Source organism: Danio rerio, chromosome 16 (assembly GCF_049306965.1).
Source record: "Danio rerio strain Tuebingen ecotype United States chromosome 16, GRCz12tu, whole genome shotgun sequence".
NCBI classification, from domain to species: domain Eukaryota; kingdom Metazoa; phylum Chordata; class Actinopteri; order Cypriniformes; family Danionidae; genus Danio; species Danio rerio.
Genome location: NC_133191.1, coordinates 40,746,302 through 40,770,965, shown reverse-complemented (window position 1 = coordinate 40,770,965; position 24,664 = coordinate 40,746,302). Strand labels below are relative to the sequence as shown.

Sequence of the window (24,664 nt, the reverse complement as noted above, 5' to 3'; positions counted from 1 at the left end):
ATCCTCAAAACTTGGCATGAGAGCGATGCAAGTCATGTGTGGCATAATTGCCTTTTTTCCCTGCGCGTGCGAGATCAATTTCTGATATTTTTGCAACTATAATGAAAGCATAAACATTCAGTACAAATAAGTAGTCTTAAATAAATAAATAAATAAATAAATAAATAAATAAATAAATGAATAAAGCTGTCTTTTAACCTAAATATAGAGAGATGTTCAGTGTTTGCTATTTTGACAGGACTAAGACAAGACTTTTTCATTTATGTTTTTATTTCTGTTTTACTTACATTTTCATTGTTGTATATAGTTTACTATCTCATTTTATGTCTCAACAATTGTAGATAATAATAAACGAATAATGAAAATTAATGAATAATGAAAATAGGCCTAGATATATTATTTATTTAAAGACATTGCCGACATTGAGCTTAAGTTGAATGCAGCTTCATCAAAAGCAAAAAATAAATAAATAAATAAATTGACCTATTTTAAGCAGATTATAATAAAAATATTTTTTGCCGCAGGACATAAATTAAGTCTAGCAGGTTTATTTTTTAATAATTTAGTTTCAGTTCAGTTTTTTTTTTTTTTTCAAAACGTCAATGTTCTCCTTTAAAGTAGCTATAACTGTTGTTTTGTTTTGTTTTTTTACTTAATGGCTCAGTATGTTTTGTATTTGAATTTCAATTTCAGTCACCTTGCATATGCGTGTGAAATATAATGCAAGCATAACCGCTGAAAAAGAAGAAAAAGCTGTCAGTTAGAGCTAATTCATCGAAATAAGCTATATTAAAATACAGCATGCATGTTAATACAGGCAGAATGTGAACAAACTCAAGGTACGGCTAATATGCGCTTGCTTTTTAATGCATTTAAAAAGATTTGCGGCCATTTTATAGGCTACAGGCTATGGTGTATAACAATGTTTTTTTTTTTTTTATTTGTATGGTAAAGGACAATGCACATTGATTTGAAACTTTTAATTGCATTTTTATGTCCTGTAAATAATAAAAGTTGAATCAGATTAATAAAATCGAATCTGAATACCTGCAAACGGGGCCACGGTTACTTTTTTTTCACTGACTGGCATGACTGGCAAACGCGTCAGAAAAAAAACTGCTGAATCTCTGCAAATATTTGGTTAACTTATAAAACAAATGTATGGTTTAGTGATGTTGGTAATGAATAAAAAATTGCAAAGCAGAATTAGTTATTATTTATAAAGTTATTATTTCATTGATCTGAACATAACCATTTATAGTATAATTACTAACCCGTCGTCTAAAATATTAAAATAATAGTCTATTATTTTATTCGTGGCTAGAGCTTGATTAAATTGATTAACAAGCCATGTGCTTTTGTTTGTTTGTTCTCGGTACTGGGTATACGCAAAACATTTTCTAAAATGTCAAGCAGTATTTGTCTATAGCTTTAATTAATTCAAAATATTAAAAATAACAATAATAAAATTATAAAAATACAAAGATAAATAGAGCAGCATTTTGCTAATTATAATAGTCCTTTATATTTATATACATGTGTTTTTGCATATTCGTTATTTCACTTGATGCATTCGTTATTTAATGTTTGAATACTGAAATAAAAAGCCATCGTTTAAAAGGTTATTTCACCATCAAAATGTAGCCTGTTATATGTATCATTAAGGTTTTATATAAAACTGCTGTGCAGTGTAAATGGGACCTTAATACAGTTTAAAGCGAAGTTGTCTGTAAGGATGATGGGCATGGCATGTCTATTGTTGTGGCTCGCGTTGTGAATATTAGAAAATAACTGTCGGGTGAAGGCTTTATGGTCGTGCGGAATTGTCTGCTGCTGTCATGGCTGAGCAGGCAACACCCTATTCAGCTAGGCTATGTTCGGTGTTTTTATGTACAAATTCGTTTTGGCGAATGCTAGAGCGTAATACAGATATTTTAAATAACAAGTAGTTCAGTCCAGAAGTTGCTGTGCATAGAAACATTCATTTTCATAAGGCCCCATATTTAATGCGGTTTGGTTTTAAAACGCATAGGTTTTGCTACGGTTACACCATCCGTCCTCGGGAGTTTTGGATTTTGTGTAACCATGTTTGTGGAAAACACTTGAGGGTGGAGACATACCCCTTCCCCCATCTCATAACCAAAAGCTTGTCTTTCAGGTGTTAATGGGCATCAGTGAGACCGAAATCATGTCGCATTTCCACTGTCGGTCTATAGCTCGCATCGCGTAACGCAAACCCAGCCCCCAGAACGTCCCCCGACTGTTGGAATCGTGCATCCGTTAATAACTCGGTAGAAAATGTATTTTATAACATCCTCATTTAGACACAGTCAAACATTCAGCCCAAATGCACTGGAGAGACCTGAAACGTGTTCCCAAAAATGTTCTGTTTGCACAATTTGATTATTATCATCATATCCAAATACTTTATAAATAATATTCTAAACCTTCTCTGGTGTTTATTGTTTTTAGAAAATATCTAAAATCTTTTAAAAGAAAATATCTTGTAAAATAAAAGTTTGATTTGGCTTTAACGGTTTTATTTATGTAGGCTATATAGGCCTACCTAAACTGTTATAGCTTGATTTTGCTTGTTTTATATTGGTTTATTTATTTAATGCGATTTTATTATATCCGATAATGTAATTCTTTAAATTATATTTCAATGTGGCTGAGGCTTATCAAGATATGACACTTGTTTTGAGTCTACAAAAGGTAATTTGTAAAGTTTTATGTCTTTCTGTTGTATTCATATGGTGTATTATCTGCAAAATAAATAACAAAAAGAAAGAAGCCGCTAGCAGCATCAACAGAGCTGTGAAGAGAGCGCTCTTTTGCTCGGTCTCTCACACACAACCTTTATGTCTGCCGTGTCTTTGTGTAGATTATTATGCGTTATTGAAACATCAAGGGAGACACAGCAAAATCACTTATACATTAAAATTGTATTATTCTATGCAACAGCCTTACATTTAAAACGGAAACATAAGGGCGATTATAAGCAAAAAGACCTCAGCCTATAAGTCTAGATGTTTTCTTTTCCTTTTTTATTTATTTGTTTATGTGTTTGGCACATGTGTGCGATAGAAAAACTAGTGTAATTACGGCAAGCCATCTTTCCCAGACTCGGGGCAAATTCCGCCTTTCCTTTTACTCCGTCCCGAAGCCCCAGCTGGCCCTCCTGCCATCCACTGCGTAAAACATATGCTGGATAAGTTGACGGTTCATTCCGCTGTGGCGATCACAGACTAATAAAGGGACTAAACCGAAAAAAAAATAATGAATGATGAATGAATGAATAAATTAATAATAATAAAATAAAAATATGGTAATAATAAACACAAATGCCGCGTAAGCGGCCTTTTTTATTTTTAGAGATGGTACATTTGAATTGCCTTCAAATGATGGATCTGCGACAGAGAAACTAGGGGTTTTGGGGGACATGCATCACTATATCCTTTTTTCCCCAAACTGTGCATAGTTCAGCTGCAAGTTACTGTACGTCTTTTTTTGAAAAAGCACCCCATGTCCGCTAGTGCCGCGCGCCTCTTTCTCTGGGCAAAAATGAGTTGATTTTTAAAATAATAAATATATAGATTAATTAAATTTTCAGCAAAAGAGACATTTATTTCATATTTCACTATGCATTTCATCTGATCTTTATAGCTTAATTAAACACATATTGTCAAAACCCACACATAGGCCTATTGTATGAAAATGAAAAGGGCATTTTTTGTTATTATTAGACTATTATTTGTTATTTGTTGCCTAGGCTATTTTCACATTTGAGGTGCTTTATTGGCATGACAAGTAACTGTACATTCGTTTTGCCAAAGCAGTGCACGTCTCACAAACAAGAGAGTGCAAAAAGGGCAGTAGTGAAAACAAATATGAAAATAACATATAATAAAAAAAGATTAATAAAAATAAAAATAGAATAAAAAAAATAATAATAAAAATAGATTTTTGATAACATTAAACAGGATAAAGGTAATAATAGTAGCCTATTATCAAAAGTAAGTCCACATAAAGAGTTCCAGTATTTGTGTGTTGGAGACAGGAGCGGGTATTGTTGGGTGAACACACAGCAGCACACACACTCCCCCAGTAAGATGGGTTCTGTTCGACAGGGACTCAAAGTTGTTTTGTATGTGTTGGATTATCGGGTAGAATTTCTCCCGGATCTCAGAGTATTTAGTGCACTCAGTTAGGATATGCAGCTCCGTCTCAATCAGCTGCTGAGGGCACAGCCGCTTCTCCACCGGCAGCCATGTTTTTTTTGTGCCGGCCCGTCTTTACGGCTAGCTGATGTCCGCTGCCCGCTTCTAACATGTTAGAAAATACTGCAAATCAAGCTGTCGGTATCTCCCCGCGGTTGAAATTGTTCGTTATTCGGAAAAAAAGAAGAATAAATATCAGCGCGCAGTAGTTGCTTTCTAGATCATTTTAGGCCTATATTCAGCTGTTTTAATCTTGCAATTCTGATAATTAGAGATAATGTCTGTTTTTATCAACTTGTCTGTCATTTATTTCTCATTTGCTACTTATTTTATTAATTTGTTGATGTTATTAGTCGCTTTTTAGGTGCTGCTATGAATAAAATAAAACTATTAAAAAGCACATTAAAGACTACTCATAAATTAAAACATTCATAAAGGAGTATCTTATGAAAAAACACCAATTACCGGGGTCTGCTTTTGGTTTTAAAAGAATCAAGCAGCTTTAAAAATATAATTTGCTGAAGAGAAATGACAGGGAAAAAAAGATTGAACATATCGGGACTGTTAAAAGAACATTCCTCTTTGAATTATTCTTTCGAGTCCGACACATCAGCTAAGATTATGAACGACGGAGTGTCTCTCCTGCTTCAGTGGCGTGTCCAGCTGGTTATAAACGAGGAGGCGGAGAGAATGCGCTGCTTAGTTACGGCTCGATATATTTAAATAAAAACTAACAACGAGTTGCTTATAACGCTCAAAAAGTTAAACTCAAATGCACAACCCTTGTTGGTTGCACCTGCGGGATGCACAATGAACCTAACGCTCCATAATTTTAATTCTATATTCGTGAAGAATGAGCCAACCGCATATGCTTAGTCCTGTTGGTCGGGACTCTGCTTTATAACTTATTAGTTTATTACAATAATCACACTTAGCTTTGCCATCGTTCTTCACCACATAGCCACTCAACACATCTTGCGGTCCATCTTTAATGTTTAGATTATTGAAGGTGCTATTGACGTTTTGAGAAAAAAATTAATAGTACTGAAACTAAATTATTGAAAATAAACTTGCGGGAGTTCATTTATGTCCTGCGGCAACATTATTTTTATTACACTTTAAGTGATCTGCTTGAGGTAGGTCACGTTTATCAATGGTAAGTTTTAGCCTAAGTTTACATCAATAACATAATGTGCATTGTCCTTTACCATACAAAAAAAAAAAAAAAAAACATTATTATACACCAGTTGCCTGTAGCCTATAAAAAGGCCGCAAATATTTTTAAATGCATTAAAAGGCAAGCACATACCTTAGCCTTAGTTTGTTCACACTCTGCCTGTATTAACATAAATGCTGTATTTTAATATAGCTAATTTTGATTAATTAGCTTTAACTGACAGCCTTTTCTTCTTTTTCCGCGGTTATGCGGCATTATATTTCACACGCATATGCAAGGTGACTGAATATGAAATTAAAATACAAAACATACTGAGCCATTAAGTAAAAAAACAAAACAAAACAACAGTTATACTTTAAAGCAGAACATTGACGTTTTGAAACAAAAAACGGAACTGAAACTAAATTATTAAAAATAAACCTGCCAGACTTAATTTATGTCCTATTTTCATTATTCATTTATTTTCATTATTCGTTTATTATTATGTACCATAATTGAAACATAAAATGAGATCGTAACTATAATCAACAACGAAAATGTAAATAAAAACGTAAATTAAAAATATAAATGAACATGTCTAGTCTTAGTTCTATCAAAACAGCAAACACTACATCTCTCTATATTTAGACTAAAAGACTGCTTTATTTATTTATTTATTTATTTATTTAAGACTAATTATTTGTACTGAATGTTTGTGCTTTCATTTTAGTTGTCTTTCATTTCTTCAATTCTATTTTCCAAAACGAATCCTCTTTGCACTTAATAAGTTTACAATAAACCAGGTAAACAAAATTTAAATGTAAGTTGAGGTGATCGCAAGTTCACAACTGTGAGGTGATGTGCTCTTCCGGCAGGATAATCTATATTATTTTGCTGTTTTTTATATGCGCACGTTTAAGATTTGAGATTATAACATTGCCATGATAGTCAAAGAAATCAAAACATTATTTTCACCCCAACGCAATTTAATCGGGCACTGAAGGCTAATAACTTAATTCTTATATTTGCTTTTTGACTTCTCACCATGTATCTTTTCTACAGCATAGTATAGTGTAAGAGCATGTCTATTACCAGAAAAACTAAATTAAAATTATATTTTAATTGAACACATCACATCACATACAGTAAGCTACGCCTACAGAACAGTCTGTTTAGCATTGTGAAAAGGCAAAGCTGAATATCTGTGGTTAAAGTGCCACCCAGCGGTCAAATGCTGCTGGCGCATCAAGTACCGCCGTCGCCGCGGTATGAATGGCGGCACAAGGAACACATTGAAGTAGTAACATCTGTATGTCCTTTTGGATGGTAAATATTTTAAGTGGTTTGATTTCTATTGAGTTTATTTTAGGTAACTATCAGAGGAGGGTAGAAACTTATTTGTACTCGTGTAGCTTGATGACTAGCATATACTGTATACACCAGAATGCATAAAGGGTTATAATAAGGGAGAAGATCATTGTATGGACACTGTCACAATATGTGGATGATTGAATTATCTACAGCTTCACAGAGCTCTAGTTCAATTAAAAGACTTGAGTGGAGACCATTGCTCCAAACAGTGAGATGATGACTGTTTTTAGTGTTGACTGGATAGAGAATTATTCTGTAAACAAGCACAGTTGAGAAACTATGATGAGTAGATGATTAGAGGTAGCATCAGGAGCAGATTATGAAGCAGGGATATTTATTACATCTGTGACAAGAGAAGTATTTCCTAAATTTTGAAATGCCTTCAGAAATAAGTTCATAATGGGTTTGCATTCATAAAGTAATCATGAAGTTAATGAGTGATAAATAAATAAAAACATCTAAAGGAGTATGAAAAATTATGAATAAAACAAAAGAGAGAGTAATTGTATTATGCTCAGTTACCAGAAATGGCTGAAAGAGATGAAGATGATCCATCAAGACCAACCCTCAATGAAATATGTGAAAATAATAAACTTAATGGGATTAATGTGTTTACAAGTGCATTGGTGAGTGATGGCATGGAAACTGACAGAAACAAGCATCTAACACCGCATCGCATGAACTGCTATTGGGTCGACCCTTGAAAGAAACCTTGAAAGAAACCTTGCAAGAAACAGCATGACCCTTGCAAGAAACCACATGAAACTTTGCATAAAACCTGGCATATAATCTCACCTATAACCTTGCACATAACCTCTTGGAATGGTTTGCAAAGATGTCTAATGCAGTAGGGACTTTAATAAAGAAACAATTAATTGCCATGTGCATAGCGATATCTGTGCAGGAAACCAGAAAGGAGCCATGTGAGAGAGCAGAGATATAAGGTCCAATTGGTCCAGCTGATCGAGTCTATCTGTGGATGCTCTGGAGAGCTCAGGAGGAAAGGACCATATCTGGATGAGGGCAAATCCAACAGCTGCCAAAGTGGATGCCATTGATGAGGTACCAATGCCTCAAAGGAGCAAAAGGGAACAACTCCAGCAAGGGAAAGCTGACTGGAAACAGAGGAGCCTGAATATTCCAAAGCTCTAAACTACTAAGTGCCACGTGTGGAAGCAAGAGTTTATCAGAACAAAGAAAAGAGTGATTCTGATAATGTGCCTGAATACCACATACAGAAGTGCCACAAGTCAAGGGATGATGAATGCACAACTGCAGATTTCAGAACTCAGACTCTCAACCACACATCTCCATTAACAACTTTTCAAAGTCTAATGAAGATGCTGATAGCTTGGAATAAGAGAAACAAGGATGAGCAAAGATCAAGATCAACATTTGATGCTTTTTACGTTTGCATATTGATTTTGTTTGCATATTGCTTTCATGGTACCTATATATAATATCACTTCAGTATATTCTACATGAGTGTGAAAACTAGCAGCTAGCACTGAACCAACTGAATACTTATGCTTAAAACATTGTTGTCTTTGATGTGTTAAGAGAAAAACAGAGTACAGTCTTTTACTTCCTTCAAATCAAAAGTAAAAGGGAAGATGTTTGGCTGGACTTCTGTCAAAGTACAGTGGCATAATCTAGTCAATTGATAACAGCTATGTGGCTAATATCAGTCACTAGATAGAGGTAATTAAGAGAACTGGATTATGAAATTGCACTTTGGGGTTAAAAGACAATAATATTAAGACTAAAGTCTTAAGAGGAGGGATTGAAGAAGATTTTATTCTCTCTGTATGAAGTATTTTCTAAGTGTAAAGCAGTTAATTTTCTCTTCTCAAAATGTATGTAGTGTTTGCAGCAAACATGCCAGCCTGTGTTAAAAATACAGTGATATGTCTGTGTAAGATGAGTATGCCTGCACAGGAGCAACACTAGGAGAAGGCTGAGTGACTGATTGTGTAGAATAACTGAATATGTAAAGCACTGATTATTTATGTTAAATACTTGTATGAAGCTATATGTGTCAGAAGTTAGAATGAGTAACATATTATCAAGTTATTATCCTATCATGACAATGTATGTAAACACTTAGTTCCTTTGCATAAGTTGCATCTATACTTTACTAACATAGACCTGTAACATCTCTGTTGACATGAGCTAGTGGACTGAGAGCCAAGAATAGCAGGACCCCTTAGACTAAAAACCTATTCAAAAATGGTCAAGAGTTAAAAAGAGACTTAGGGGTGTGTCAAATAATCCTGTATAAAAATTGTAACAAACACACTGAAACTTTAGAAGGTGTCCAGGAGAGACTTCAGAAAGCTCTGGGGTCTGCTCTGCTCTTTCTCGGCTTTATTATGGAGAATAAAGTCTATTTTCTGATATTCAAAACCTCTGGTCTGATAATTTGTAATTAATGAGAAGTCAATATTTACCACAACACATATTGATCTACAATTCAAGTGAAGTAGAATATTACCAATATGAAGTAACACCTGTTCTAAGGTCCTTTTCATTAGCTCCTCCTTCAGTCTGGTCCACACTTCATTTGTCACTTTTGACTTGAATCTGGGATGCAAGGCTGTGCCCTCTCATCCATCTGATATTCAAGACAAAAACACTGAGTCAATCACTGAATAATTCTAATGAAAACAAGAGCAAATTCAGCAGGATTACACTGCACCCCTGGTATCTTTTTGAGAGGTCATTCCAGATAGGGTCCTTGATGGTCTTTGTGAAGGAGGAGTCCTCTTTATTCACTGTGAAGTGGTGCTGGAGCTTATTTAAGATAGGCAGAATCTGACCCAAGTTTTGGCTCCTTTCAGCAGAGACGCAGAGGGTTGAAGTGTAAAGTATCTTTGTAATTTTGACAAACTCTTCTGCTTTTCTAAAATCCTCATCAGAAATTCTCTGCAGTCTGTAAAATATGATCAGATTCATTAGCTGGACTATAGATTCATGAGCAAAATCGTTTACACTGAAAATTGAATAAGCATTTAAAATGAGAACAGAGTTTTTACCTGTCCTTGTCCATTAATTTCTTAAGACGATGGTCCATGGAGGTGGCCTGGAAGGCAGGGAACTGCTCTAGGAATCGCTCCACCATGAGGAATAAGCTATTCCACCTTGTTTTCACATCAAGGATGACAGCATGTTCTGGAAGACCTAAAATGGGAAAGAGAAATTTATGTTTGTGTTGGTTATCAAAGTGGCTGTTTATTTGCAGAAATGTTTTACTGCATGATTTAGCAAAGGATTTTTATTAACTATTTGGCCAAAGAGTTTTGCACTAAGGTTCAACTATTCTGATTTCTACCTACCGAGAAGATGCTGCTTCTCTTTAAGGATAGGTTTAGCCAGGGTGGATCTTTTCAGCCACACCACCATTGCTCTGATCCTTCCTGCCCACTGTGAGACTGAGGTAATTGTGGAAAGCTTCTGAGCAGCAATATTGAGAGTGTGAGCAAAGCAGCCAATTTTTTTAATACTCATCTCTTTTTACTGCTACATCCATGTTTGCTGCATTGTCACAGCAACTACTCTATCCTTTATATTAAATTCATCAAGAATATCTCTTATCTCTTCTGCTAAAATGTCCCCTGTCTGGGATGTGTATACTGCCCTTGTATGTCTCTCATGGAACCCTCTCTGACAAAGTGAAGTGACACTGTCAGGTAGTGGTCCTGTGCAATGCTGATCCAGCCATCAGCAGTCACAGCCACATCTCTCACATCTTGCAACTCTTTCTTGATATTTTCTTTTTCAACTGCAGGTATGAGGGTATTTGAGAGCATGTCTCGGCTGGGGGACTGATATCTGGGGTTTAAAGTGCTTATCATCTCCCTATATTTGACATCATCAAACACAAAAAAGTAACATTAGCATTATTTTATCATTGTTGCTTACTATAAAAAGATTTAAAAATTATCTAGGTTAAGAGACTACCTACAAACATGGCCAACAGCCTTAATGGTAATAATATTACAACATCATTTACAGCTTACTGTTCTTAGCTCCACCATGAAGCCTCCACAGGAGAAAAAGGCAGCAAACTTTTAACAATAAAATTTGTAACGGCCCTGTGGCATTCATCTTTCCTTTCCTTGTTCATTTTTCTGCCAGTGCAATGGATTATCACTTGATGGTATCCTAATTCCAGGGTCAGCAGGAGCAGACTATAACATTAATGTGAAGAAAACTTGAAAGCTAAACTGTTAATGCAGCCAAGGATAAGGACATTTAAATAAGACAAGTTTAATGTGAGGTAAACTTTATCATTTACCGTTAACCTTAAAGCATTTTAGTATCAATTTAGCTAGGTATTTAAAGCCATCGGATCAGTACATAACGCTGCACAGCATACATTAGGTCCAAAAAAAGAATGAATACATTTTCCCCGCACAAACTTAGGCCCCGTTCACACTGTCAGGTCTTGATGCCCAATTCAGATTTTTTTGTCTGTCCGTTTACACGTTCTTTTAATTGTGACCCATATCGAATTCATGCGTTTACACTTGCCATACAACCTATGATGCATGCATAAAGGCGGGTCCTAGCATCTGTGCCACACTAGCCACGATGGAAGAAATTTTCTTTTTAGCTCTACGAAATACGTGGTGTAGTATAAGCAGCAAATGGTTCAGTCCAGATTTACCCCCACGCAGTTTATGTAATGGTACGGCCCTGATGTGTGTGTGTGTGTAAGATGTAGCCTGTGTGCGCACTGGTGTTAAAGGGAATAAAGTTGTTCTATGTGTAGCCCGCAGTGCGTGCATTGATAACGTTAATAGCGTAAAAATTACAACACGAATTTGCCCAACTTGAAAATGATTTTGAGGCGAAGGAGGTGGGGAAGGGCCTGCATCGCAGCTAGCGCTTATTGTTTATATGCTGTATGATGTCCTACACCACTGAGAGGAATTTGTGGTACGAGAGAGATCTCAGGTCTAGTGGGAGCAAATAATGGCGACTGACCACCGTCCTCCATGTTTCCTTTGTTGTTGTTGTTTTTTCCCACGTCGGAATATCCACACACGCTCTCTCTTCCACATTGCACCACATTGTCACAAGTTTAAGCAAAAAAAATCGGAATTGGGTCACATTTAACTGGTAGTGTAATCTGGGCCTTAGCTTTAACGGTACACAAGCAAGAAGTGCTAAAAACTGATTTTGTATGTCTGTTTGCCTTTCGGAGCCCCAACCATCGCGCAGTTATCCTCATCAGTCATGGAAGACGACGCTTGTGGTGGGCACGTTGTTGGAGGCCCTGAGTCAGGAAAATACTAAGAGGATGAAGATAATGACTGCGTCGGAGCAACTTTCTGCTCGTAAATTAATTCTGTGTACTGTCACGGGGACTCTGCAGATATCATAATGTCAAATTTAAGACCTTTTACGACCTTTTTAGGACCATTAAGTATTACATTTAAGACCTATATCGCAATATCAAAAACACACGAGAGAAAATGTAAAAGCATTAAATTAGGGGTAAAACAAAGTTATTTAAATTGAACAGTGGTAAAGTCAGATTAAATGCACCGTTGAACTACAGAAAAAACAAACATCTTATGCAGATTTATACTTTCACCTGGCACCGCATCGCACAACTCACAAAACAGATTAAGGCTTTTATACTTGACACGTTCACCATTGAGATATTTTTTTTTAATGACAGGCGGCGCTCCAAAAAAACAGAAAGTAAAATCAGACGAATAAAAAGATAATCATTATCATTGAAGATGTTTTTGGGGGCCTCTTTTTTTGTTGTTTTAACAAACTTATCCCTCAGGTTTTTCCAAAGTTTTACAAAAACTTTCCTCCTTTCCGATGGCTGTTGCAATTTCTAGCCAATAATTATTGGTCATTCTGGCAAGCAGAAATGTAACCGTGATAGAAAATAGGTAATAATAGGTATAAATTAGGTATTTTAGGTATTATAGCTTACTGTACTATTCACTCTTTAAATAAATGCTACTATCAATCCCATTTTATCACTAAAATAAAGTGAACTAGTGTCTGCTGTAAAGTGTTTTGTAAAGTACTTCAATTACTCTGTTGTGGTAATTCTATAGTTGCTATTGTAACACAACTACAGTATGCTGAAGCTTCTTTGGAGAGCAAAAGCACGAAAGGAGTCTGACTGAGCGAGAGCAGATCATTCGCACGTGAGCAGCCAGTGTTTTGAGAGCTCGCAAGCAGTTTTGTCCATGAACAAAAGGAAACCGGCGCGCGAGCAGAGATTCGCTCTCTCGTATTACAGCACTTCTTACTTATAAAACTGCACTTGCGACGTTTGTCAGTGAAATCATGTTGCGTGCACTCAAAGCGAACTTCCGCAAACACAGCGATGATGTCACATTTGCCGCGCGCACTGGGTTTAATATCAGAAAGCTGATTGGCTATTGAAAGTTGACCTTTTTGTAGTTGTAATGCAAATTACAATTGGACTAGTGAAATAAAGAACTACAACACCCCAAAAACCTAGCAATAACAACAAAAATAAAGACCTGTGCAAAAATATTTAAGACCTAGAACAGCAAATTTAAGACTTTTTAAAGCCATAAATTTCGATTTTTTTATTTTAAGACTTTAACACTTTTTAAGACCCCGCGGGGACCCTGTGTCAGGTGTTTTATCATATTTGACGTGTTGCCAGTCTTGGTCGCGATAACTTTACAGATATTGCATCGTGCGCTGTTGCCGTCAATCTTTGCATAATGTAGCCATACTTTTGATCACTTAAACATCCTTTGCATTAAATGTATGCTATGCTCTAAAGTGTAGTAGTGTACGCATTACAGCCTCACATTTGACAAGCTCTGAGTGAGTGCGCGTGACCGTCGTAAACTACTGATTTTCAAGACAGCCTCGCTGCAGTCAATCACCAGCATTTGACCCGGTCACGTTAAGGATGGCTCAGATTTTCTAGCTCACTGACGTTGACAAGATTATACCCTTGAGTATCGAAATTTGGTACCGAACGCAAAAGAATTTTTCGATACTCGATAGTAGCAAGACGATTCGGTCGATACCCAGCCCTAATTGCAAGGTATTCACACACAAAGTAGGCCTACCTGAAACTTTGAATTAGAAAAAGCTTAATAATACATTGGACAGATCATCAACACACTGATTTCTCCTCTTTGTGCTGCTCAGTTTTTGAAAGTGTCCGATTGAGTTTCTTCTTCTGAGGGGAATACTTTAAGTGCTGCCAATAGTTAGTAAAGCCTGGCTTATTGTGGTCAAAGTAGTTGATTATATTAATAAAAGTGAAACTGACAGGAGCAGTATGGATTGTCATTCACTGAACTTGTCATTAACTAAACATGATGTAGCCTAATATAGGCTATTCTGAAACTGTGAATATTTTGCTGTCATTTTAATTATATTAAGACTTTATTCAACAGACCACTTTGTGTTTTGGCGCTGAAGCATATAAGTGGACCTTGTTTTAAACTTTCTCCGTCTCACTCAAAAAAGGAAACATAAGCTGGACCACAACATATATCAATGTCATAATGAATGCTCAAATAATGTAGCCTATAGTTTATAGCAAGCATCATGTTTAGTTAGATTGTGTGTTTGTCATATACAGTCAGCCTATAGGTCTGTTATTTTTACTAAAGAAGATTTACAGATGTTACTACTTCAATGTGTTCCTTGTGCCGCCATTCATACCGCGGCGATGGCGTTACTTGATGCGCCAGCAGCATTTGACCGCTGGGTGGCACTTTAACCACAGATATTCAGCTTTGCCTTTTCACAATGCTAAACAGACTGTTCTGTAGGCGTAGCTTACTGTGTGTGATGTGATGTGTTCAATTAAAATATAATTTTAATTGAGTTTTTCTGGTAATAGACATGCTCTTACACTATACTATGCTGTAGAAAAGATACATGGTGAGAAGTCAAAAAGCAAATATAAGAATTAAGTTATTAGCCTTCAGTGCCCGATTAAATTGCGTTGGGGTGAAAATAATGTTTTGATTTCTTTGACTATCATGGCAATGTTATTATCTCAAATCCTAAACATGCGCATATGAAAAACAGCAAAATAATATAGATTATCCTGCCGGTAGAGCACATCACCTCACAGTTGTGAACATGCGATCACCTCAACTTACATTTAAAATTTGTTTACCTGGTTTATTGTAAACTTTTTAAGTGCAAAGAGGATTCGTTTTGGAAAATACAATTGAAGAAATGAAAGACAACTAAAGTGAAAGCACAAACATTCAGTATAAATAAGTAGTCTTAAATAAATAAATAAATAAATATATATATAAATAAATAAATAAAGCAGTCTTTTAGTCTAAATATAGAGAGATGAAGTTTGCTATTTTGATAGGACTAAGACAAGATATTTTCATTTATGTTTTTAATTTACGTTTTTATTTACATTTTCGTTGTTGATTATATTTTACTATCTCATTTTATGTTTCAGTACATAATAATAAACGAATAATGAAAATAAATAAATAATGAAAATAGGACATAAATTAAGTCTGGCAGGTTTATTTTTAATAATTTAGTTTCAGTTCCGTTTTTTTGTTTCAAAACGTCAATGTTCTGCTTTAAAGTATAACTGTTTTGTTTTGTTTTTTTACTTAATGGCTCAGTAAGTTTTGTATTTTAATTTCATATTCAGTCACCTTGCATATGTGTGTGAAATATAATGCCGCATAACCGCGGAAAAAGAAGAAAAGGCTGTCAGTTAAAGCTAATCAAAATTAGCTATATTAAAATACAGCATTTATGTTAATACAGGCAGAGTGTGAACAAACTCAAGGCTAAGATATGCGCTTGCTTTTTAATGCATTTAAAATATAAATAAATGTTTTTTTTTTTCTTTTTTTGTATGGTAAAGGACAATGCACATTATGTTATTGATGTAAACTTAGGCTAAAACTTACCATTGATAAACGTGACCTACCTCAAGCAGATCACTTAAAGTGTAATAAAAATAATGTTGCCGCAGGACATAAACGAAGTCCCGCAAGTTTATTTTTAATAATTTAGTTTCAGTACTATTAATTTTTTTTTCTCAAAACATCAATAGCACCTTCAATAATCTAAACATTAAAGATGGACCGCAAGATGTGTTGAGTGGCTATATGTGGTGAAGAACGATGGCAAAGCTAAGTGTGATTATTGTAATAAACTAATAAGTTATAAAGCAGAGAGTCCCGACCAACAGGACTAAGCATATGCGGTTGGCTCATTCTTCACGAATATAGAATTAAAATAATGGCGCGTTAGGTTCATTGTGCATCCCGCAGGTGAAACCAACAAGGGTTGTGCATTTTAGTTTAACTTTTTTGAGCGTTATAAGCAGCTCGGTGTTAGTTTTTAATTTAATATATATTGAGCCGAAACTAAGCAGCGCATTCTCTCCGCCTCCTCGTTTATAACCAGCGGGACACGCCACTGAAGCAGGAGAGACACTCCGTCGTTCATAATCTTAGCTGATGTGTCGGAGTCGAAAGAATATATCAAAGAGGAATGTTCTTTTAACAGTCCCGATATGTTTAATCTTTTTTCCCCTGTCATTTCTCTTCAGCAAATTATATTTTTAAAGCTGCTTGATTCTTTTAAAACCGAAAGCAGAGCCCGTCAATTGGTGTTTTTTTCATAAGATACTCCTTTATTAATGTTTTATTTTATGAGTGTCTTTAATGTGCTTTTTAATAGTTTTATTTTATTCAAAGCAGCACCTAAAAGCGAATTTATCCTCAAATCGTGGCATGACAGCGATGTCATGTCGCATATATTGCCTTTTTTTCTGATCTTTTTGCATAAAGGTTTTAATCAAAAGACAGGTAATTTAATTACTTTCGATGTGCTAAAATATTTGTTAAATAAATGTTATTTTAAAAAAGGCATATGCAATGTGCTCTGACAGGTAAAATCAGATTCTTTCTCTCTTTTAAGTTCAAAGCAAATTTGAATGCCAAAGGATTTTAGATGCATATTCAAGACTATATGTAGTATATTAACATCAACAAATTAATAAAATAAGTAGCAAATGAGAAATAAATGACAGACAAGTTGGTAAAAACAGACATTATCTCTAAAAGTTATCAGAATTGCAAGATTAAAACAGCTGAATATAGGCCTAAAATAAATCTAGAAAGCTTGCGCACTGATATTTATTCTTTTTTTTTTCCGAATAACGAACAATTTCAACCGCGGGGAGATACCGACAGCTTGATTTGCAGTATTTTCTAACATGTTAGAAGCGGGCAGCGGACATCAGCCAGCCGTAGAGACGGGCCGGCACAAAAAAAACATGGCTGCCGGTGGGGAAGCGGCTGTGCCCTCAGCAGCTGATTGAGACGGAGCTGCATATCCTAACTAAGTGCACTAAATACTCCGAGACAGGCACGTGCACATAGGGCTCAACCTGTGCAGTGCACATGCCCTTTTTAGTGCCCTTCCAAAATGATCAAAAGTGCCCCCGCGACGCGGCACACCCTCGGTCCCGCTCTTCAAAAAATTTATCCTGCACATGCCACGGGCCTGCTCCGAGATCCAGGAGAAATTCTACCCGATAATCCAACACATACAAAACAATTTGAGTCCCTGTCGAACAGAACCCATCTTACTGGGGGAGTGTGTGTGCTGCTGTGTGTTCAACCACCCGCTCCTGTCTCCAACACACAAGCTGGAACTCTTTATGTGGACCTACTTTTAATAATAGGCTACTATTATTACCTTTATACTGTTTTATGTTATCAAAAATCTATTTTTATTTTTATTATTATATTTTTATTTTTTTATTCTATTTTTATTTTTATTAATCATTTTTTTTATTATATGTTATTTTCATATTTGTTTGCACTACTGCCCTTTTTGCACTGTCTTGTTTGTGAGACGCGACGCTGCACTGCTTTGGCAAAACGAATGTACAGTTACTTGTCATACCAATAAAGCACCTCAAATGTGAAAATGTGAAAATAGCCTAGGCAACAAATAACAAATAGTAGTCTAATAATAACAAAAAAGGCCCTTTTCATTTTCATACAATAGGCCTATGTGTGGGTTTTGACAATATGTGTTTAATTAAGCTATAAAGATTTGCCTATCAGATGAAATGCATAGTAAAATATGAAATAAATGTCTCTTTTGCTGAATATTTAATTAATCTATATATTTAATATTTAAAAAATCAACTCCTTTTTGCCCAGAGAAAGAGGCGCGCGGCACTAGCGGACATGGGGCGCTTTCCCAAAAAAAGACGTAGGCTACAGTAACTTGCGGCTGAACTATGCACAGTTTGGGAAAAAAAAGGATATAGTGATGCATGTTTCCCAAAACCCCTAGTTTCTCTGTCGCAGATCCATCATTTGAATCACGTTATAAGTAAAACGCACATAATGATAAAGCACACCATCATCACGAGGGCAATTAAATAAAGACAACCTAAACATATTTTTAATTGTTTATTTATGTAATGTGAGTTTTTATAACTTTGTTCTTTAAATTATTTCAATATAACTTAGGCTATTCTATCGTGATGACACCATAAAAGGCCTTCAATGCACTGATATAGGTAATAGGGATAAAATAAAAAGCCGATTTCACTATTGACCCTGTTTTTATTCATTGACGGCTTCCCAACGCCGCAATTCTGTTGCGCGAAAAAAAGCTGCTGCAAATAAGCAAATTTATGACAATACACATTTAATAGTTTCATGAAAGTAGTAGCTGGTGTGCTTCATCTGCGTGATTCTGATTTGACATTCTTCCGCTAAACTTGCTCTGTGTTGAGGTGTAAATGGGCTATGCTCTTTGCTATTGAGGCTAACACATCAAGGTGTAAATGAGCTATAGTTCTCTTTGCAACTTTCAATTTTGAGGTGGGGGAAGTGGGAAGAGGCAATTCAAATGTACCATCTCTAAAAATAAAAAGGCCGCTTACGCGGCATTTGTGTTTAAAGATTATTACCTTATTTTTATTTTATTATTATTAATTTATTCATTCATTCGTTCGTTCATTTTCTTTTCGGTTTAGTCCCTTTATTAGTCTGTGATCGCCACAGCGGAATGAACCGTCAACTTATCCAGCATATATTTTACGCAGTGGATGGCAGGAGGGCCAGCTGGGGCTTCGGAACGGAGTGAAAGGAAAGGCGGAATTTGCCCCGAGTCTGGGAAAGATGGCTTGCCTTATTACACTAGTTTTTCTATCGCACACATGCGCCAAAATAAAAAAATAAATAATAAAGGGAAAGAAAACATCTAGCCTTGAGGTCTTTTTGCTTATAATCGCCCTTATGTTTCCGTTTTAAATGTAAGGCTGTTGCATAAAATAATACAATTTTAATTTATAAGTTACTTTGCTGCGTCCCCCTTGATGTTTCAATAACGCATAATAATCTACACACCATATTAAAGACACAGCAGACATAAAGGTTGTGTGTGAGAGCCCGAGCAAAAAAGAATCAGAAATGGATCACGCACGCACAAGAAAAAAGGCAATTATGCAACACATGACATGCATCGCTCTCAATTGACGGGCTCTGCTTTCTGTTTTAACATAATCAAGCAGCTTAAAAAATAATTTGATGAAGAGAAATGACAGGAAAAAAAGTAAAAAAATAAAAATAAAAAGATTAAACGTATCGGGACTGTTAAAAGAACATTCCTCTTTAATATATTCTTTCGACTCGGATACATCAGCTAAGATTATGAATGACGGAGTAGGCTATCTCTCCTGCTTGCTTCAGTAGCGTGTCCAGCTGGTTATGAACGAGGAGGCGGAGAGAATGCGCTGTTTAGTTTCGGCTTGATATATTTATATAAAAACTAACACCGAACTGCTTATAACGCTCAAAAAGTTAAACTAAAATGCACAACCCTTGTTGGTTGCACCCGCGGCATAAAAAACCTAACGCGCCATTATTTTAATTCTATAATCGTGAAGAATGAGCCATAAGATTGAGATCGTTGACGGTGCTCTCCAGCGGCAAGTTCCTGGCGAGTGAAAAAATTTGTATGCAGAAATAGGACAAGAGGAAAAACATTTTAAATTATATAACAAGCATCGTATTCTTTCAAATCCTCGCCCAGTTTTAGTACAAGTTGTGTTATTTATATTTGTGGCTGTGAAGTTTATTAATATATATATATATATAGGCTATATATATATATATATATATATATATATATATATATATATATATATATATATATATATATATATATATACCTGACCAGCGCTGACAGCAAACGCATAAAGGACAGAGTGAAAGAATTTCTACGGTCCACACGAACCTCTGTTAGCGCCCACCGACGTCTTCAGTATTAGAGACAACTTAAAAGAAAACATTCAGCTATTTTTGTATTTCTATTTGCTTTTTTTCCTCAGAATAAATATATCCTCTTAACCAACTGTATGACTGTTTTTTCCCGATTATACGCAAAAGAAATAGTTTTTAACGTGTTTTTCATGCTTTATTTCTAACACGTTTATGAATTATAAGTTTTAGCCTAAGGTTACCAGACAAAACAACAATAACAACATTATTATACATCATAGTAGCATGTAGACAATAAAACATAAAACAGGCAACATATCGACTCATGCGCACACATGAGGCCCGTTGCCAGCCTGGTGAAAGGGATGGTTCTTTTTTTTCAAGTGGACCTTTTTGCAGTTATACGCCTCAGTTTCCATTTAACTATGAGATTTAAATACTACATTTTTGTGACTTTTTTGCTGGATTAGCCAGTCAGATGTCATTATAACCACACTTTTTGATGTACTAAAATATTTCCTAAAAAGTGCAGTTAAAAAATTCAAACAAGAGAAATTTTTAAAATACAAATTTATTAAATCATATGTCATTAGAAAAATAGCAATCTGTTTTAAAGTTTTAAAGTAAAAAAAAAAAATATATATATATATATATATATATATATCATTTATTAGACAAAAAACACACTGGCCAAACCTTTGACAGCTTTTTCTTCTTTTTTCGCGGTTATGCGCGCATTAGCCTATATTTCATATGCATATGTAAGGTGACTGAAATTAAAATTAAAATACAAAACATACTGATCCATTAAGTAAAAAAACAAAACAACAATTTTACTTTAAAAAGAAGAACATTGACGTTAACATTATTTTATTATACTTTAAGTGATCTGATTGAGGTAGGTCACGTTTATCAATAGTAAATTTTAACCTAAGTTTATATTAATAACATACAGTGCATTGTTCTTTACCATACAAAATAAAAAATAATAAAAGAAACATTATACACCATAGTCGCCTGTAGCCTAAAAAGGCCGCAAATCTTTTTAAATGCATTAAAAGGCAAGCGCATATCTAAGCCTTGAGTTTGTTCACACTCTGCCTGTATTAACTTACATGCTGTATTTTAATATAGCTAATTTTGATGAATTAGCTCTAACCTTTGACAGTTTTTTTTTCTTTCCGCGGTTATGCGCGCATTATATTTCAAATGCATATGCAAGGTGACTGAAATTGAAATTAAAATACGAAACATACTGGGCCATTAAGTAAAAAAACAAAACAACAGTTATACTTTAAAGAGAACTTTAAAGAGAACATTGTTGTTTTGAAACAAAAAAATAACTGAAAATTATTAAAAGTAAACCTGCTAGATATGTCCTGCGGCAAAATTATTTTATGAAGCAGTATTCAACTTAAGCTCTTTAGACCATGCGCCTGACCGTTTCTTAGTGTTTCACCACATGTCCTTAAATACATAAGGCCTATTTTTATTATTTTTCATTATTCGTTTATTATTATGTACAATAATTGTGACATAAAATTAAATAGTAAAATATAATCAACAACGAAAATGTAAATAAAAAGGTAAATTAAAACATAAATGAAAAGGTCTTGTGTTAGTCCTACCAAAATAGCAAACACTGAAAATCTCTTTACATTTAGGCTAAAAGACTGCTTTAATTTTTTAATTTAGGCATACTTAGAATATTTGTACTAAATGTTTGTGCTTTCATTTTAGTTGTCTTTTACTTCTTCAATTCTATTTTTCAAAAAGAATCCTCTTTGCACTTAAAAGTTTAGAATAACAATAAATCGTGTTAACAAATTTTAAATGATTAATAAAGGAATTATAAGGCTTTGACTTATTGTTTAATCTCATTTACAAGCACAAAAGCATATTTAAGGCTGCTGTGTGGGCTATTTCTGTCGGTTCGCATCCCATCCCTTTGCGCCCCCTGGCGGCTCATTCACAAACTGCGGTCATACACTAAAAACAAAGCGGCTCCTATTTCAAACGGCGGCGGTATATGACGCGGCGGTAATAGTCACTTTGAACTCTCACCTACTGTATCATTTGAGTTTATCACCAGAGCTATAGAAACTGTATTATGCTTAGAAAAAAAAACAGCACAGTATCAGATCTGTATTAATCAATGCTCAGAATTTTTGGTATCGAGATCGGATCGGTTCCAAAAAAAATGGTATCGGTGCATCCCTAGAAAAAAATAAAGGTACACAAACTGCCATGATGTTTCAAGGGGTTAAAAGAGAACATGGTTGTATTTTTGAGTGCAATATGTACACTTTAGGTTTTGGTTTTAAGATACTAATGTGGAGCTTTACATACAAACACAAACTTTGAAAAGCCCCAGCTTTAGCACAATTACTGAGAGTGTATTAGCATTTCATCATCATCATCATCAAAAAAAGAAGAAAAAAGAACATACCTGAAAACTTGCGTAACAAACATCCACCACAGATGTTGGCCAGTTTTAGAAACAATTTCACAAGTATATCTGAAAGCTTGAACAGTTCAATTATATTAATACTAGGGATGCTCAATATAATCGATTAACCGTTAACCAAAAGGGTGCGTTTGTAACCGATTAATGCTATCAGTTAAACCATGAAACATATTATTTGATATATTTTTAGTTTGGCTGCATAAGGGGCCGATTGAATGCGCCTTTGCGTTAAGAGGGGCATCTTTTGCTCGCGGCTCATCCCAGAGCAGCAGTTTGTGTTGTCAAGACAACTACAGAGAAGTTTTAAAGAGCATGGTTTCCGCTACATTCATTCTTCCATGGCGGGGACCAAAATGCATCCCGCCACGGCTACATTATCCATTCAAAACATTCAGTTATTGTTGTTGTTTTTAATAGCGGATTATAATCGCATCAAAATGTATTAAAAGGTAAGTGGATTATAACGCAAACTTTTCTGTAACCGTATAGTCTGTTTAACCCTTTGGCGTAACGTGCTGACTGACTGACAGGTGCGCGATGCGTGAGGCCAGAAAACACGAATAGCTTTCAGTTAAGATGAACACAGTTTCTATAGTTCTACTTTATTTAAAGATAAAGGAATATGGCTCTGCATATAATCACTCTATCTTGCTAGAGTTTATAGCCGTTTCGCTTTACTTCAGGACGCATTATTGCCGCTCTGAAGGTCTAATCGCTGTTTTAAGTTATCCAGAGCTGGATGAATATACAAATCTTGAATATCAATTTATTATATATTATTAAATATTACAATTGTAACAACACAGACACAATCGATACCCTGCTGATTCAGTCGTTTCATGAGAAGAAGCGCGGTCCTCTCTTCTTTTTTCCTTGTCAACATAAAGGCAGTGAGGTGCGCCTTGTTTTCGGCCCCTTGTTTAACTGCAAGGCATACTTAACTTGCGGGACGACAACGTATAACCCGTGCCTACAGACACATTTGCCAAAGAAGCAAAATGGAAGAAGAATATTGCTGTTTAACAGACGTGTTGATGCCAAACTAGCGCTGATGTTGACCTGGATCTGCATCATAAACACAACAAATAGGCTTTACCTTTTATTTTATAGCTTATAAAGCATGTATGCACAATAATGTAACATCATATTTAAACAACAAAACTGTTTACAAAAAGTCAACCTATGCGCACGTGTTGTTGTCTTTTCATCACGCAGCGCGCGCACTTGAACTGCCAGAAAGAGAGAGAGGAAACCATATCAGGACATATTCTTTAAAATAATGATTTCTATTAAAATGTAAAAAGGTTTTGTGATTATAATAATGACAGCGGGGCATTAAATAAATGCATATTTTCCGTGGAGCTGGCGATTTGAGAAAGTCTGCGATTTTATTTGACAGAAGAAAAAAAAAACATGATTGGCGAAAAAAAAACAGCCTATGCCGGTTATTAAAAAGAATCAGTCAGTATTTTTGTTTTGTAATATAAATTAATTATTGAAGTGAAAATAATTTAGGGCAGTCCTATTTATTTTATTCATTTTATTTAGTTCTTCTCTTATTCTGTTCTTCTGTGCTAAACACTGCAAGTGCGTAAAGATGCTCTGTTGTTTTGTTCTATTATTAATATGCTAGCACAGTGGTTCTCAAACATTTTTCATCAAGTACCACCTCGGAAAAAAATTGTCTTTGCAAGTACCACCATAATGAGCAGTTTTGAAATACAGTAGCGTATTAGGTCTAGTTAAGCAGCTTAAGCTCTGTACAGTTTAAAAAAGAAATAACTCCTGGTTTGTTAGCACCTGGAAATGTTGCCTAGACCTCATAAATATAGGCTTTATGTCATCATATTCGTATATAAATCATTTTTGATAATTTCTTTAAATATATGAAGCATGTACATATTACATATTTGATTCATCCGCGTACCACTAGAAAGAAGCCTGCGTACCACTAGTGGTACACGTACCACAGTTTGAGAACCACTGTGCTAGCATATAAAAATAAATTAGTATTTTAAAATGCATTATTTAATGTGTCAGACACAAAATAGACACGTCAATTTGTTTAATATAAAATTAATTGTAATCTGACCAGTTAACCGTTAATAACCGATTAATGAGCGACGGTTGTCGGTTAGCAAAATTAACCGAAATGAGCATCCCTAATTAATACATT

At 35.1% G+C, this 24,664-nt stretch overlaps 1 protein-coding gene across 3 annotated transcripts in view; it reads right to left on the bottom strand.

Annotated features, from left to right (window-relative positions):
- The window catches only part of LOC101885829 (uncharacterized), a 123,768-nt gene that overhangs the window by 96,552 nt on the left and 2,552 nt on the right, over nt 1-24,664 (bottom strand). Inside the window, exons 4-9 of one of the 3 annotated variants that reach the window (XM_073926294.1) lie at nt 22,471-22,546; nt 10,767-10,937; nt 10,083-10,605; nt 9,783-9,927; nt 9,446-9,679; nt 9,258-9,361 (exon numbers count right to left, since the gene is read on the bottom strand). Coding sequence is in view for 2 of the 3 variants with exons in the window: in XM_073926296.1 (XP_073782397.1) it covers nt 9,242-9,278 (37 nt within the window). In the remaining variant the exon portion in view is untranslated. Of the gene's footprint in view, nt 1-9,241; nt 9,362-9,445; nt 9,680-9,782; nt 9,928-10,082; nt 10,606-10,759; nt 11,758-22,470; nt 22,547-24,664 lie in introns of those variants that run through there. The other 2 variants (XM_073926296.1, XM_073926295.1) reach the window with 2 other exon arrangements.